Below are 14,504 nucleotides of genomic sequence, written 5' to 3'. Positions count from 1 at the left end.
CTGAATGAATGAGTGAGAAAGGGCAACTGGAGTGGATGAGTGTGAGCGACTTAGAGCGTTGAATCAGTGGGTGGTACTTGACATCAGCTGCATGTTAGAAAGAGGGCCAATATGTTGGCATGCCAAATTTTTTGGGAAAATTTTTAAAGGTGCTGAGGAATGCAGAATGAGGCAACTGCTACCACACTTTTCAGCCTTTCAATAAAACAGGAGCGTATTAGCTTCTTTTCTACATGTAATATATTGTTTCAGTAGACGATAGTAGACATTTATCGTCGTGGTTCCTGATCCTTTTGCACTATGCTTTGAGATTTGGAACATTTTATTTCAGTTTAGGCGAGCTGAGAAGTGGTCCTGTGGAATGAAGACTATGGGGAGTACGTTCTCCATCGCTTTCTGGCTGTCTGCACCGTTGTAAAAGACTGTGATATCTAACAATCGCACAAGACGTACCAAATATTCCAACTTATAAATTATAAACTAGGACAAACGACATAAATTTTACCCAAAGCCTCACACAATGTAAAAATCTTTCGGAAATAAAGTAACGCGACGCCATTTTAAACGTCATTTTAATACCTCACTGTGACTAGATGGAGACGAGGCAGAGGGCGGTTGAGTATATAGCACAATTGAGCTTGGTCCCCATCTTGAAACTTTTGATCGGCTGGCGACAGGAATGAGGGGGAGGAGAAAGTGAGTGGGTTTTTAATTTCCTACTAACACAATCTTTGATTTTTTTATTGGCGCTTTTATTTTTGACACTACACTGTAGTTGGCTAGAAAGGTAGATGGGGGAAAGGGCAGAATGTCAGTGCTAAGTATGGTTACATCATAAGATCGATGACCTCGGTAACGGGATGCCACAAATATAAACAAAGTTGTCCAGAATTGCCGTAGATATTGTTATTTCCGCCTGGTTTGGCAGTCAAGAAATGTTCGTGTAGATTTGGTAAGAACGAAGTTTTTTTAACAAGAAAAAAATGCATGTTCTTCGACGTGAATTTTAATACAATGTAAGAATTAATCGCTTTACAAAGACGGTTACTTCTCGATAAGGAATAAACAGTATTGAAAAAAAGTGTTTTCTGAATTGATAGAGTAAAAAGTAAAATAGTAATATGAGGGAGACCAAAGGCCTGAACAAAAACAGTTACTTCTTGGAAGAACGAATAAACATCGGTATTGTCTGAAGACTAAAAGCCTTTAAGAAGAAAATACGCTTCTAGAAAATATCACTAATTAGTAAATACACAGTGCACTATCCTAGCAAAAGTTAAAGTCCTGATGGCACGGTAAAAGTTTTGTGCGCAGTACGAGTTGAAGTCTCAGAAGGACACCTCAGTTTCAACGTTGCACTATGAAGAAACACAGGCAAGTCTGCGTTAGAAGTAAAGACAAGAAATCTTAAAAGTCCACTAGCTGATCACCTACATGGAACACGGCGTCGTCGTTGCGGCGGTTCCAGCTTGAGGTACTGACTGGCGGAATGCGACTGCATTCAGCGCCTTACACAGGAAGCCCATTCACGGTGGCTTGAGCGCCGGCCTAAATGCAGCTCGGGCACCAGGATACCGTAGGAAATACTTTAAGTGACATGGCCTGTGGAGGAGAATACGACCACGATGCCAGTGACCTCTATTGGCGCCTGGGATACCGTCTAGTGGGCAGGGAGATCATGGTTGAGTTGGTCTGTCTGCAGGAAGGCTGGTTCCTAAAGAGTTATGTAACCGCTTCCCTCAGGTGTAACGTTGGTTGTTGAGTGGGTAGGCGCAAGGTCTGCCCATAAGAGGTATAACCGCTCTGATTCATGTTCATGACAATCTGAATTAGTTGACGAAAGTCATGGTATAACCCTAAGACTTCGTTCTATGCGAGGTTCTCGACTCCAAATGTCCAAAGCCAAGACGTTCCCTTCCCAATATGTGTTCCGAAAGTGGTTGAGGTGAACCTACATTTACTGACTCGGCGATATGAGCCTGGTTTGAAACTCTCATTGACAAGGCTAATTAAGTTAATGAGATCCGTTTTAATTTTACTAATGATTTATTCAATCCACTACCGGTTTTTGGAGGTTAAACCCCATCTTCAGATACACAAACTTGCACAGAACGGAGTGGAGGTAAGAAAAATAATAATAAATATAAAGTATATGGAAAACCATAAGAGCAGGCTAATGTAACATGGCTGCTCACTTATTGTATTTGGTCATACATCATATGTTGTCGGAGCAATGAGTGCAAAGGCTACAAATCACTCCATCTTAGGCAGAACAAGATCTGAGATGGCAGAGGAAAGGACCCAAAAATCAAGCAGGCATAATGTAACATCTGAACGAGTGGACAAATGAGAAAGAAAGAACTGAAAACTGTTCTCACACTGTCAGCTGTCGAACATCTCTGCACGCTATAAAAGCCAACCACGGCTGAGAGGAGGGTCACAGCGCGGGCGAGGCCAATGGTGCACAAGGAAGTAAACTTACGTCGTTATTGGCGAAGATACGGAAAATCTGAACTGATCCGAGTGCTTACAAAATTTAAAAAGATAGTAGACTATGAATGAACTGTAGTAAGCTGTCAAGCTAAATAACTCTCAGACATTTAACAAAGTGTAACGTTTTAGGCAAAAAGGCAATGGTACATAGACAAAATGAACGAGCAACGGATATTAACATTAAAAACAGAGATAAAAACTAATGCTAACATAGACCAAACTAAGTAAATCACCATAATACAGTGTGTTTCAACATGAATACATAGGATTTAATACTTTGTAACATTATTATGTTTAACTTGTGAAATGAAAGAGCAACTCAGACACGTCAGTGTGTCTGGAATAATGGCTGCAATAATGCTGTTTCTATAGTTGGGTAGATCAGCTGGAGCGGTGACAGACACAATGGTCCCTTATGAACCCCCAAAGAAAAAAATCGTATGGTGTCAGATCGTGTGTGGACGTGGAGGTCATGCAAAAGAAGCTCTGTCATCTGGCCCCTTGCGTCTAATCCAGCGGTCGGGCCGGCCGGAGTGGCCGAGCGGTTCTAGGCGCTACAGTCTGGAGCCGCGCGACCGCTACGGTCGCAGGTTCGTATCCTGCTTCGGGCATGGATGTGTGTAAGGTCCTTAGGTTAGTTAGGTTTAAGTAGTTCGAAGTTCTAGGGAACTGATGACCTCAAAAATTAAGTCCCATAGTGCTCAGAGCCATTTGAACCATTTTTGAACCAGCGGTCGGGTACAAAGTCATTTAACCAATCGCCTACTGAGTTGTGCCAGTGAGGCGGTGCACCATCCTCCTGACAAATGAAGTTCTATGGTTCAGGTTCTTCCAATCGAGGAAAGAGCCATAAGTCTAGCGCATCAAGATAAGAAACACAAGTTACAGTTGCTTCACCGAAAAAGAAAGGCCCATAAACTTTCCGCAGGAATATGACGCACAAAAACATTCAATTTAGGGGAGTCTAGTTGCCACTGAACCATTTCGTGGGGATTTTCTGACCCCCAAATATAAATATTTGTGTGTTCACATTTCCTCTTAGCTGAACGTCGATTTATCACTGAATGCGATATGATTCAGAAAGTCTTCACCGCCGTGCACCATCATTTCGTTTCAAAGTTAGCAGTTAAACCATAGTCTGTAGGGTTTAGAGCTTGTAACAGTTGCAAACGTTAAGAACGTAGTTGTAATCGTCTGCTTAAAAGTCTCCACATAGTTGTCACTGGAACTGCTAATTCACGACTAGCCTCCCCATCGGATTTCTTGGAACTACACGTGAAAGACTCATTCATTCAACACGTTCTTCAGTCGCTCTTGGTCGTCTCGAAGTCCTCCTTTGCACACTGGTATACAAACAAAACTGAAATGCTCTATCATTTGATGTTGTACCGACACTAAGTCACCACGAGCTGCAACGACTTTAATTCCGGCGTTGCCTCGTCGGGACTTGCTGGGTCGCGGCGCCGACAGCGGTGCGAGTGTGGCGCCGTCAGCTTGCCCGCCACATCGCGACCTATCTTGTAATCCAACCGTCCACCTGCAAGGGTCGACCAGTCGGGCGCTGGTGAGAGACTTAGCCGATATATTTTAGGGGACGCTGTGTCTGGTTGTTGTACCGGTGCTATTTCATGCAAGCAAATTTGTTCTTATGATAAGCAGACACGTAGTGTGGGCTGCCTTGGGTATAGAACTTTTGTGGTAGTCTTGTTCATGACTGGAGGTGGTGCCTTCTCAAAATTTATCCGTGTACTAGTTGGAGTGTGCAACTCATTCAGTCATTGGAATCAGCTGTTTGAAATTGTGTGTTATTATCAGTATCATCATTTATTGTGTCAAAGATTATATTAACTATTTCTCTTACTAATGACTTTGAGATTTTAAAATCTTTACTGTGTTTAAAATTGTAATAAAGAGAAGTTGTTCAAAAGAATGTCACACGCTCTTCCTCCTAGCCCTTCAACTCGCTAGTTCTGTTACAGATCTATTATTTATAACTGTAAGCTGAATGTAATAAATGCTGGGAGGCTGTGGTGGCCGAGCAGTTCTAGGCGCTACAGTCTGGAACCGCGCGACCGCTACGGTCACAGGTTCGAATCCTGTCTCGGGCATGGATGTGTGTTCTGTCCTTAGGTTAGTTAGGTTTAAGCAGTTCTAAGTTCTAGGGGACTGATGACCTCAGAAGTTAACTCCCATAGTGCTCAGAGCCATGTGAACCATTTTTAATAAATGCTACAAAGCCTTAAAACCAATATATTCATTTTGAAACACGCTGTGTGTGTACGCTATATTAGGGGCTCAAGCGGTGTAAAACAGAATATACGAAAACCACCATAAATATAGTGAGTGGACTGAATAACTGAAGCTGATCTCTTTAAATTAACTACGCATCTGAGTTGAAAATGTCCCATACAAAATCTTGTGCACTGACAAGGCGTTACATTTGTCCCTGATCCCTTTCTATTAAGATTTGATAGTCCACGTTGATAAACTAGCAAAGTGCGCTACTTCGCTGCCACTGTAGTCATGGGCACATCTAAACGGGGCAGCTCCAGGCTGTCATTCGATCTCGCCTCCACATGGACCCACACTGCTCCTTGATACCATACAACTAACTGGAAAGTATGATCTTCACTACTCATGGTTAAATCTAACTTTGCCTCAGAAGGGGGTAAATTATGCTGCCACAAAAGTCTTTGGACACTTACCTAATAGCATCAAAAGTCTGACAGATAGCCTTATAGCATTAAAAAGGAAATTAAAAGAATTTCTTAATGGCAACTCCTTCTACTCATTAGATGAATTTTTAGATATAGTAAGTGGGTAATTTCCCCAACCCCCACAAAAAAATTAAAAATATTAAGTGTCATGTAATATTTTGTGTAATGTAATATCTTGTGTAGACACCTTTTATTAACCTGACACGTTCCACATCATTACGAAGTGTCGTATTCATGCCGGCCGAGGTGGCCGAGCGGTTCTAGGCGCTACAGTCTGGAACCGCACGACTGCTACGGTCGCAGGTTCGAATCCTGCCTCGGGCATGGGGGTGTGTGATGTCCTTAGGTTAGTTAGGTTTAAGCAGTTCTAAGTTCTAGGGGACTGATGACCTCAGAAGTTAAGTCCCATAGTGCTCAGAGCCATTTGAACCAAGCCATTTGTCGTATTCATGATCTATGGAACAAGTACTAATCTAATCTACTCTAATCTAATGGCATACGCACACAGCCATTTCTTACTTCATCACTGGAGGGAATCACGTGATTACCTGATACCAGTTCTACGCCATTTACAGAGATAGACCAATGCGCTCGTTTAGGGGGTCGTCCAGTGAACTTATCAGGCGCACCACTGAATGTTCCTTACCTGACGATGACGAGTACTGTTGTATTTTTCAAGAGGTTCCAGCTGGAGAAAATGCTGAGCAGTCCCTTCCTGTCGCGCTTGCTCCTGGCCACGTTGCGTAGCACCCTCTGAGTGAACGGAGGCACGGCAGTGCCGTTGGCGGCCGCGATGCGCTGCACCAGGCTGAGCGCCTCCTCCTGGCGCCCCCTGCAGGCCAGCCAGCGCGGCGACTCGGGGAAACACCTGCAACATAGCCGCATAGGCGCTGCCTCCAGGAACCCCTCACTGCAAGAGACAGGTGACACGCGAAAATGAGAATGAGGAGAGGTGTATTGTTGGGCCTGGCTGTGGCAGGGTGACATACTTCCTGCCCTTCTATTTGAAGATCTTATCCCTGATGCTAAAGCGCAATCATTAGCCTTATATATTTTCAGAATTTTCTGTTATCTTCGTCTTCAGGGGAGCGATTTGGTAATGCCGTATCCACCACTAACTTTACAGACCCGATAGGCTTTGCAAAATGTGTTACAACTGCTATGTGTGTTTGCAGACTGCAGCACCGAATGAAAATTTGTACTGGGTCTCCTACTGACTAGGCAGATGTGCTAACGCTGGCACAGAGGCTTTGCACAGCTGCACGGACTACCCTAGAATGCCTCCTTCCTCAATCCAAATTCCCATTCACACCTGAGCCCACCTGGTATTCGCCCTGAACCGGAACAGGATTGCAGAGGCTCTCCAAATGGGAATTTGGATTGTGGTGGGAGGTATGCGACATTAGTGTCCATACGGTTACAAGTCACTCTGCCAGGGTGGTGTAGTGGTTAGCGCATCTGTGTAGTGGGACGCGAAATTGAAGCGTCACCTATCCACCAGTGTCAGCCCAATTTGCAGGTGAATATAAGTTTAATTTAGTTTTTTGTTGATGTATTTTTGTAATATTTGTAATGGTTGTGAATTGACTAAAGTTTGTATTTACTTTTTATGTTTCATGTACGGAGAGGGCGGCGCAACGAACGGAGACAGCATCTTCGCTGCCGGGACGAGAGAGAAAATTGCTGGCCACTATACGTCGCGGGTCGACAGCCAAAGAGCAACAGAAGATCCTGTAACCGAGTTGTTGCGTCGTGCTTCTAAGAATCGAAAAAATAGGAATTTGTAATGTTTTGTACAACAATGACGTCATAGAAAGTTTAATCTTGTTGTAAATGTTCAGTTCTGTCTTGTCAAGGCTCAGGTTCACGTCTATATGTAGGAAGATAATAAACTAGTGGATGCTACAAAAGTTTAAATACGTGTTCCGAGAATTTATTTATGAAGAATTATGTTAAGTAATTCATTTGACAAGATTATTAATTGTTGACAGCGTTCATCGCGTGTTTGAGTCTTGAAAGTTTATTCAATGTGGCTCTAATATCTATTAAAGCAGATAACCTGCATTAATATAATTTCTGAGGAGAAACAAATGACATCTAAATTGAAAAAGTTTACGCAAACCAATTGGACGTAATTCTGCGCATACGACTCAAATGATGATGTTTTAATTACAGTTTCGTTCAGGAACCATTTAGAGACAATTTAAAAAGAACTTAAATAATGTTGAAGTGTGTTGTAACTGACGTAGGTGACGAAGTCTGCACATGGTCATATATCAAAAGAAAACCATTTATACAAAACTTACGTCGTTACACTACATCTGCCTAGTGAACAGGAGAGCCGAGTTCCAATCCTGACTTCGGTACAAATTTTCTTTCGTTGCTTCAGTCTGCAAATATACTTCATAGATATTTCAGACTTGAAACAGTCGGTGGAACCAAATCATTTCGTTTGTATTATAAATGATTTCTTCAAATTTTTGACCGAGAACTCTCGCCGTAGCCATATCTGACTAAACTGGGAGTAGGACGGGCTACCACAGTTAATGAGCATAAGAAGTTACCCCAAGTGATATGATTTTCTTGTCTCTCATGTCCCTCTTGTTTGGTTTCAATATAACTAACAGGACTTTGATAATGAAACAAACCTGTCCTCTGGATGTTGCTTTAAATGCTAATTGTTATTTTAGTTCAAAGAATAAAACCGCAAAACCTCTTCTCAGAGCAATCTCACTGAAGTTTGATCGTTTGCTTTTTCTCTCGTAACATGATTGCGAAATTATAAATCACACGAAAAATATTAGCAGTTGTCTTCCTGAAGTTAATTTAACCCTTTTTTAAATTTATGTAGCAACAATGGTTAGCGAACCTATCCACAGTTCAACTGTCGCTGGTTAAAATTAACTTGTAGTTCATGTACCTCCCTTTGAATACCACAAATTTTGTACAAAATTTAAATATCCTCTACTTCTAGATTTCTATAACGTGTTCGGCTCCTAAGCAAAATTGAATATCTTCGCAGATATGTGACCGAAGAAATTTACATCACTAAACAGCTATCTCGGGACACCGTCACTCCATCACAGTCGTAGGTTACCTATCTAACGACGTCCAGGAGCAACAAGACATTGATTTTCAATACTTCATATAATTACTGACCAAATTTAAAAAAAATAAAATCCTGTTATCATCTTACTCATTAAGAGGTACAATCTAACGGTAAAAGTGTAGCATATTAAGACAATATTACACTTACCAACTGTATGAATGTCATAAGGCTGCGTAATTCTTGATGCATAAAGGCACTCGGATTTTATAGGGGAAAGTAGTGTAAAACCGGGTATGAAGTGGGTAGCTTCAGATTTCCATGACTAGTGCTGCCATCAGTTTGCTGACGCTCATAACTAATGGCAACCGTCATTCTTGGAGTTCTAATTAACTGCCTGTAATCTGTCGCCTTTTGCTTTTCCTTCTAAACATTCTCAAATTTTTGCTGAAATTTTAATCAATGTTGGTGCTTCTTGGAGCAGTGTCTCGAAGAGAAGCGTTAATTGATAAAAAAGTTATCTGATTTTTTCGGTTGAGCTTGTTTATCAGTGCATTTTAATGTTTGTATGATGCACATTAACTTAATTCCAACTTCCCAACGCCATGTTATGTTCAGTCTCGCACTATGTGCTCATTCGGATATACTGGCTTTGGCAAAACCGGTTTAGTAAAAACTTTTAAACCTGCCTCAGAAGGCTGACTTGAGAGCAAAGGCAAAGCACGAATACTGACCTCCTCTCCACACAAAAATTATTTGAAAGTTGAAGAAAAAGCTAGAAATGATAGCGAAGATTAGGAAAATTGAAAACTAAAGCTTTTTGTGGGCAATAAATAAAGGCGAAGAAGCAGACAACGATAGGTGGAAGGACTACAACAGATCAAAAAAATTTAGAGTCAAAGTTCTTCGACTTCATCAGGGGAAGAACACCCAGACGAAGTATGCATAATTTTTAGTGGGCTATATTCAGACTCTTTATCAAAGCAAATGTGGAGGGGTGTCTATCCTGTGTCTGGACATATCAACAATGTTCCAGTGCTGAGGAAGACGACAACTACTTCGTCTGTGATTAATGTTCTTAATAAAATGTGTTCTCGGCGTTTTATTATGATCAGTCCTTGAGAACTTCTCTTAAACCAGCAAAATTCTGAATCCTTGAAAAAATTATATTTCTTAAAAACCTGTTTTGGTACTCAAAAAGATTTATCGAATCCCTTGGCAGTATATTTAATGACCCCCATGTGTTTCACATATTTCTGCAGTATAATAAAACATTTTTCTTGTTTTCAAGATTCTTCCATTCATTCGAAGGGGTACCCCATGGGTGAATAACCTTAATTTGCGAACTTATTGATCACTGAAAACAAAAAAAATGGTTGAAATGGCTCTGAGCACTATGGGACTTAACTTCGGAGGTCATCAGTCCCCTAGAACTTAGAACTACTTAAACCTAACTAACCTAAAGACAACACACACATCCATGCCCGAGGCAGGATTCGAACCTGCGACCGTAGCGGTCGCGAGGTTCCACACTGTAGCGACTAGAACCGCTCGGCCACTTCGGCCGGCCCAATGAAAACACGTAAGTGAATTAAAAGTTAAGGTCTCAGGTTTTACCGTACTTTCTCCTCCATCCATTATTTGAGAATGAGAACACATAGCAACTTTAAACAAAATTTATACATAACTTCAAAGTTTTCACAACTTTCTCGCTTACGTGCTTAACGACAAAATAGTAAACTGACTAAATATGGCTGCCGGGGTGGTCGAGCGGTTCTAGGCGCTACAGTCTGGAACCGCGAGACTACTACATTCGCAGGTTCGAGTCCTGCCACGGGCATGGATGTGTGTGATGTCCTTAGGTTAGTGAGGTTTAAGTAGTTCTAAGTTATAGGGGACTGATGACCTCAGAAGTTAAGTCCCATAGTGCTCAGACCCTTTTTGACTAAATAAAAATTCAAAACCAAGGAGGATTTACGTGACAAACTAATGTCAGTAGGCATGTTTCTACATCTGAAAGATGATATCTATTAAGATTTCGCGCCAATCTCTCAAGAATTGCCCTAGTAGGACCGCTAGGAGGACGAATATAGGTTTGCTTTAAACATACGCTGAAACGATCGTGAGCGTTAGTTACCTTTGAGACTAGACGTGCTGAGTTGATGTTAGTTAGGAATACCTTTAAGGCGACGAAGGCGCCATTATCAACACTCCACTGAGTTTGAACGAGCTAGTGTAGGAGGGCTACGAGAAGCTGGAATGACTTGGCAGGGGTGCTGGCAGCAGTTGCCACGAGAAATTACGGTCGCAGGAAAACCGGTCTCCGGACGCCATGTGACACTATCTAGAAGAAAGACCTGCGTGTTTTGTATATGGCTCTGGCGCGTCGTACCGCATTTGCAGCAGCAATTTGACCATCAGTTGGCGCCACAGTGACAACTAACTGTTACAAATCTGTTACTGCAAGGATAGCTCCGTGACACATATCCTGTAGCGTACATCCCACTGATTCCAAACCACCGCCCTTTGCGCGTCAAGCGAGAGCTCAGTGGAGATCAGGATTGAGATCTGTTGTGTTTTTGATTACATCTGATTCTATCTTAGTGCCAGTGATGACTGTGTGTTAGATAGGAGGAAGCCTGGTGGTATGACCTGTTGTGCTACCATTCATGAACAGCATTCCAGGAGGGTATTCCAACACGATAACGCTCGCCTACATACCGCTGTTGTAATCTCCAAAATGCTACACAATTGCTCTACATGTTTCCCTGGCCTGCTCGATCACCAGATATGTCTCCAGTCAAGCACATATGGGACATCATCGGACGACAACTCCAGCGCCATCCACAAACAGCATTTACTATACGTGTATTGACCGACCAAGCGCCACGGGATGGAACTCAATGCCACAAACTGACATCCGGCACCTGTACAACACAACGCATGCATGTCTGCATGCTTGAATTCAACATTCTGGCTCTTACACCGGTTATAAATGTATCAGCTTCTCACATCTGCAACGGCTTTTCTCCTGTGATCTTGTAACGTTAGTTACTTAAATATGTTACCTAGACAAACGTATTCCCGAAATTTCATTACTCTACATTAATTATTTTCTGATGTTGCGATTTTTTTTCCTTCAGTGTATGTAACACATTAACTCACCAGAACTCTGAAGCTGCTTTATACACAGAAGTTCGATTCTTTAAAGAATCGGAGGTTTACTGGTATTTGACTAAAAGAACGCATTACTTTATACTGAACTGCGAATGTTACACACAAGCGGAAGTAGCATCGGAACGGCCCCAAGGAAGTGTAATAGTATCTGTAATCTTTTCAACACACAAAAATGATTTACAAGATAGAATTACCAGCACTGTAAGAGTTCGCTGACATTGCAAGGTTAAGTACCCAAAAGGACCTAATTACAAAATTAGATGTGATCTTCTTGAGCACGTGACATCATATATGTATTAAGGTCTAATACTAATTAGTAATATGAAATGGGACAATCATATAAAATCAGTATTACGCAATGGGAATGGAAGATTCAGAACTGTTGGAAATGTTCTGGGACAATGTAATGCACCTTTAAGGGAAATCGCATACTAGACGCTAGTGCGACCAATTGAAGAATATTCCTCTGGTATTGAGTTATTATCAAGTAGGCATTACAACAAAAGTCGAAAATTTCGGAGACGTACTGCTAAAATCTTATTTAGTCAGTATAGCCTATAGGGAAGTGTAACAGAAATGATCGGGGAACTGAAATGGATCTCCTTAGACCAAAGACGACATTTCTCGCAAAAGCATGTTGGTAAATTTAGAGACCCTTCATTAGATTATCACTGTGCCATAAAGATAGTGGGGATTACGACGGTAAGATTAGAGAAACCTGGGGACTTACAGAGGCATTTAGACACTCCCTTTTCCCTTGCTGAATACGCGAATGGAAGAGGAATGAAAATCAACAATATTAAACAGGCTGTGGCTAAGCCATGTCTCCGCAATATCCTTTCTTTCAGGAGTGCTAGTTCTGCAAGGTTCCCAGGAGAGCTTCTGTAAAGTTTGGAAGGTAGGAGACGAGGTACTGGCAGAAGTAAAGCTGTGAGTACCGGGCGTGAGTCGTGCTTCGGTAGCTCAGTTGGTAGAGCACTTGCCCGCGAAAGGCAAAGGTCCCGAGTTCGAGTCCCGGTCGGGCACACAGTTTTAATCTGCCAGGAAGTTTCATATCAGCGCACACTCCGCTGCAGAGTGAAAATCTCATTCTGGTATCAACAATATTGGTAAGATGTAACCACAGACGTGCACTGTAAGCTGGCTTGCTGAGTATTTACACACATGTAGATGTAGATACAGTGCAGTCCAAGAAACATATCAGAGCTAGCGTCATCATCACACACAATTTGTAAAATCATCATCAAGCTTTTACACCCTTCTGAGTCCGTCAACTAAGTCTGCCTTTCAGCGCGCTTGCAATGCGTACACATCCACTGTCGACCAGCACATGGAAAATGCTTTCGCAATCCGCACACTGTTATTCTAATAACTTCTCTTTTTTATAATTAATAATTCCAGGTAAGCTGCAATAGTTTAATCAGACAGGTTTCTTCTTTGCTACAAGCCTTTTCGGCTATAGCGCCATTCTCACATAAACTTGTAGATGTTGCATTTGGTGAGTGTACTTAGCCTAGATGCCCGTATTGCAGCACTGAGTGAACCGTCGACCGACTATTTGCTGCTAGATCACGTTCGTTCTACTGGTACAAAATATTTTCGTGAAACATTTTCGACAGCTGGATTGAAAGAAAATTCGCATTGATGCTTTATCATTACAGTGTAGTAATTGCTCTTCGGTAATGTTAATTGTGTTTCATCGATATTGTAATTTTGTTATGATTTGTATCTAGGATTATCTTTCGTCTTTTATTAATTGTGTTTATCTGTTCTTGTTTTCTAAAATGTCAATAAAATTACAGTCTGTATTAGGCTGTGATAAAACTTTCTAGATAATTTCTGTGTTTGAAATCGATTTGTTCATTAAGGATATCGTTTGACTGATTTTGTGTATGCATATGTATTTATAGTTTTTGGTACTCTATGTAGAATTTATAATGTTTATTCTCGATATGTTCTGCTGTGTGATTTTGGTTTTTGAGATGCAGGTAACAGCTTGAGTGATTGGTACGCAATTTCGTTCGTGTCCTTTGCATATACTGTAATGCTGAAAAGTCATTCTGTTTGACCGAAACATAATTTTGCCCAGTCTTTACACGAAATTTTTTTATGTGTGGTTTGGCAAAAACCGGTATTTTGGTTTTCCGGATCGAATTTTCGTTTTTAAATTGCTCTTTTTTGGAAAAGCTGGTATTATGGTTGTTTTGTTTAAGATTTGGTTTATTTTATTGGATATTTGATCCGCGTATATTGTTAGTATGTATGTTGCATTTTGTTTAGTTTTGTTTCCTCTTGTTAATTTTATGTCTTTGTGTATGGTTTGGTTTTTAGGTGTCGCGTTTTATATACAGTTTCTGAACTATATATTTTGCAGGACTATACAGGGTGTTACATGAAGGTACGGCCAAACTTTGAGGAAACATTCCTCACACACAAAGAAAGAAATGCCCCCATAAATGAAAGTCAAGAGGGTTGAGGTCAGGAGAGCGTGAAGGCCATGGAATTGGTCCGCCTCTACCAATCCATCGGTCACCGACTCTGTTGTTGAGAAGCGTACGAACACTTCGACTGAAATGTGCAGGAGCTCCATCGTGCACGAACCACATGTTGTGTCGTACTTGTAAAAGCACATGTTCTAGCAGCACAGGTAGAGTATCTCGTATGAAATCATGATAAGGTGCTCCCTTGAGCGTAGGTGGAAGAACATGGGGCCCAATCAAGACATACCAACAATGCCTGCCCAAACGTTCACAGAAAATCTGTGTTGATGACGTGATTGCACAACTGCTTGCGGATTCTCGTCAGCCCACACATGTTGATTGTGAAAATTTACAATCTGATCACGTTGGAATGAAGCATCATTCGTAAAGAGAACATTTGCACTGAAATGAGGATTGACACATTGTTGGATGAACCATTCGCAGAAGTGTACCCATGGAGGCCAATCAGCTGCTGATAGTGCCTGCACACGCTGTACATGGTACGGAAACAACTGGTTCTCCCGTAGCACTCTCCATACAGTGACGTGGTCAACGTTACCTTCTACAGCAGCAACTTCTCTGACGCTGACA

The 14,504-nt window shown here is 41.6% G+C and overlaps 1 protein-coding gene across 1 annotated transcript in view; it reads right to left on the bottom strand.

Annotated features, from left to right (window-relative positions):
• LOC124788908 (solute carrier family 22 member 7-like) overlaps positions 1-14,504 on the bottom strand; it is a 185,993-nt gene that overhangs the window by 55,918 nt on the left and 115,571 nt on the right. The window contains exon 6 of the mRNA XM_047256191.1: positions 5,857-6,078. Coding sequence (XP_047112147.1) covers positions 5,857-6,078 — 222 coding nt within the window. The remainder of the gene's footprint in view (positions 1-5,856; positions 6,079-14,504) is intronic.

Source organism: Schistocerca piceifrons, chromosome 3 (assembly GCF_021461385.2).
Source record: "Schistocerca piceifrons isolate TAMUIC-IGC-003096 chromosome 3, iqSchPice1.1, whole genome shotgun sequence".
Taxonomy (NCBI): domain Eukaryota; kingdom Metazoa; phylum Arthropoda; class Insecta; order Orthoptera; family Acrididae; genus Schistocerca; species Schistocerca piceifrons.
This window is presented reverse-complemented; position numbering and strand designations above follow the sequence as displayed.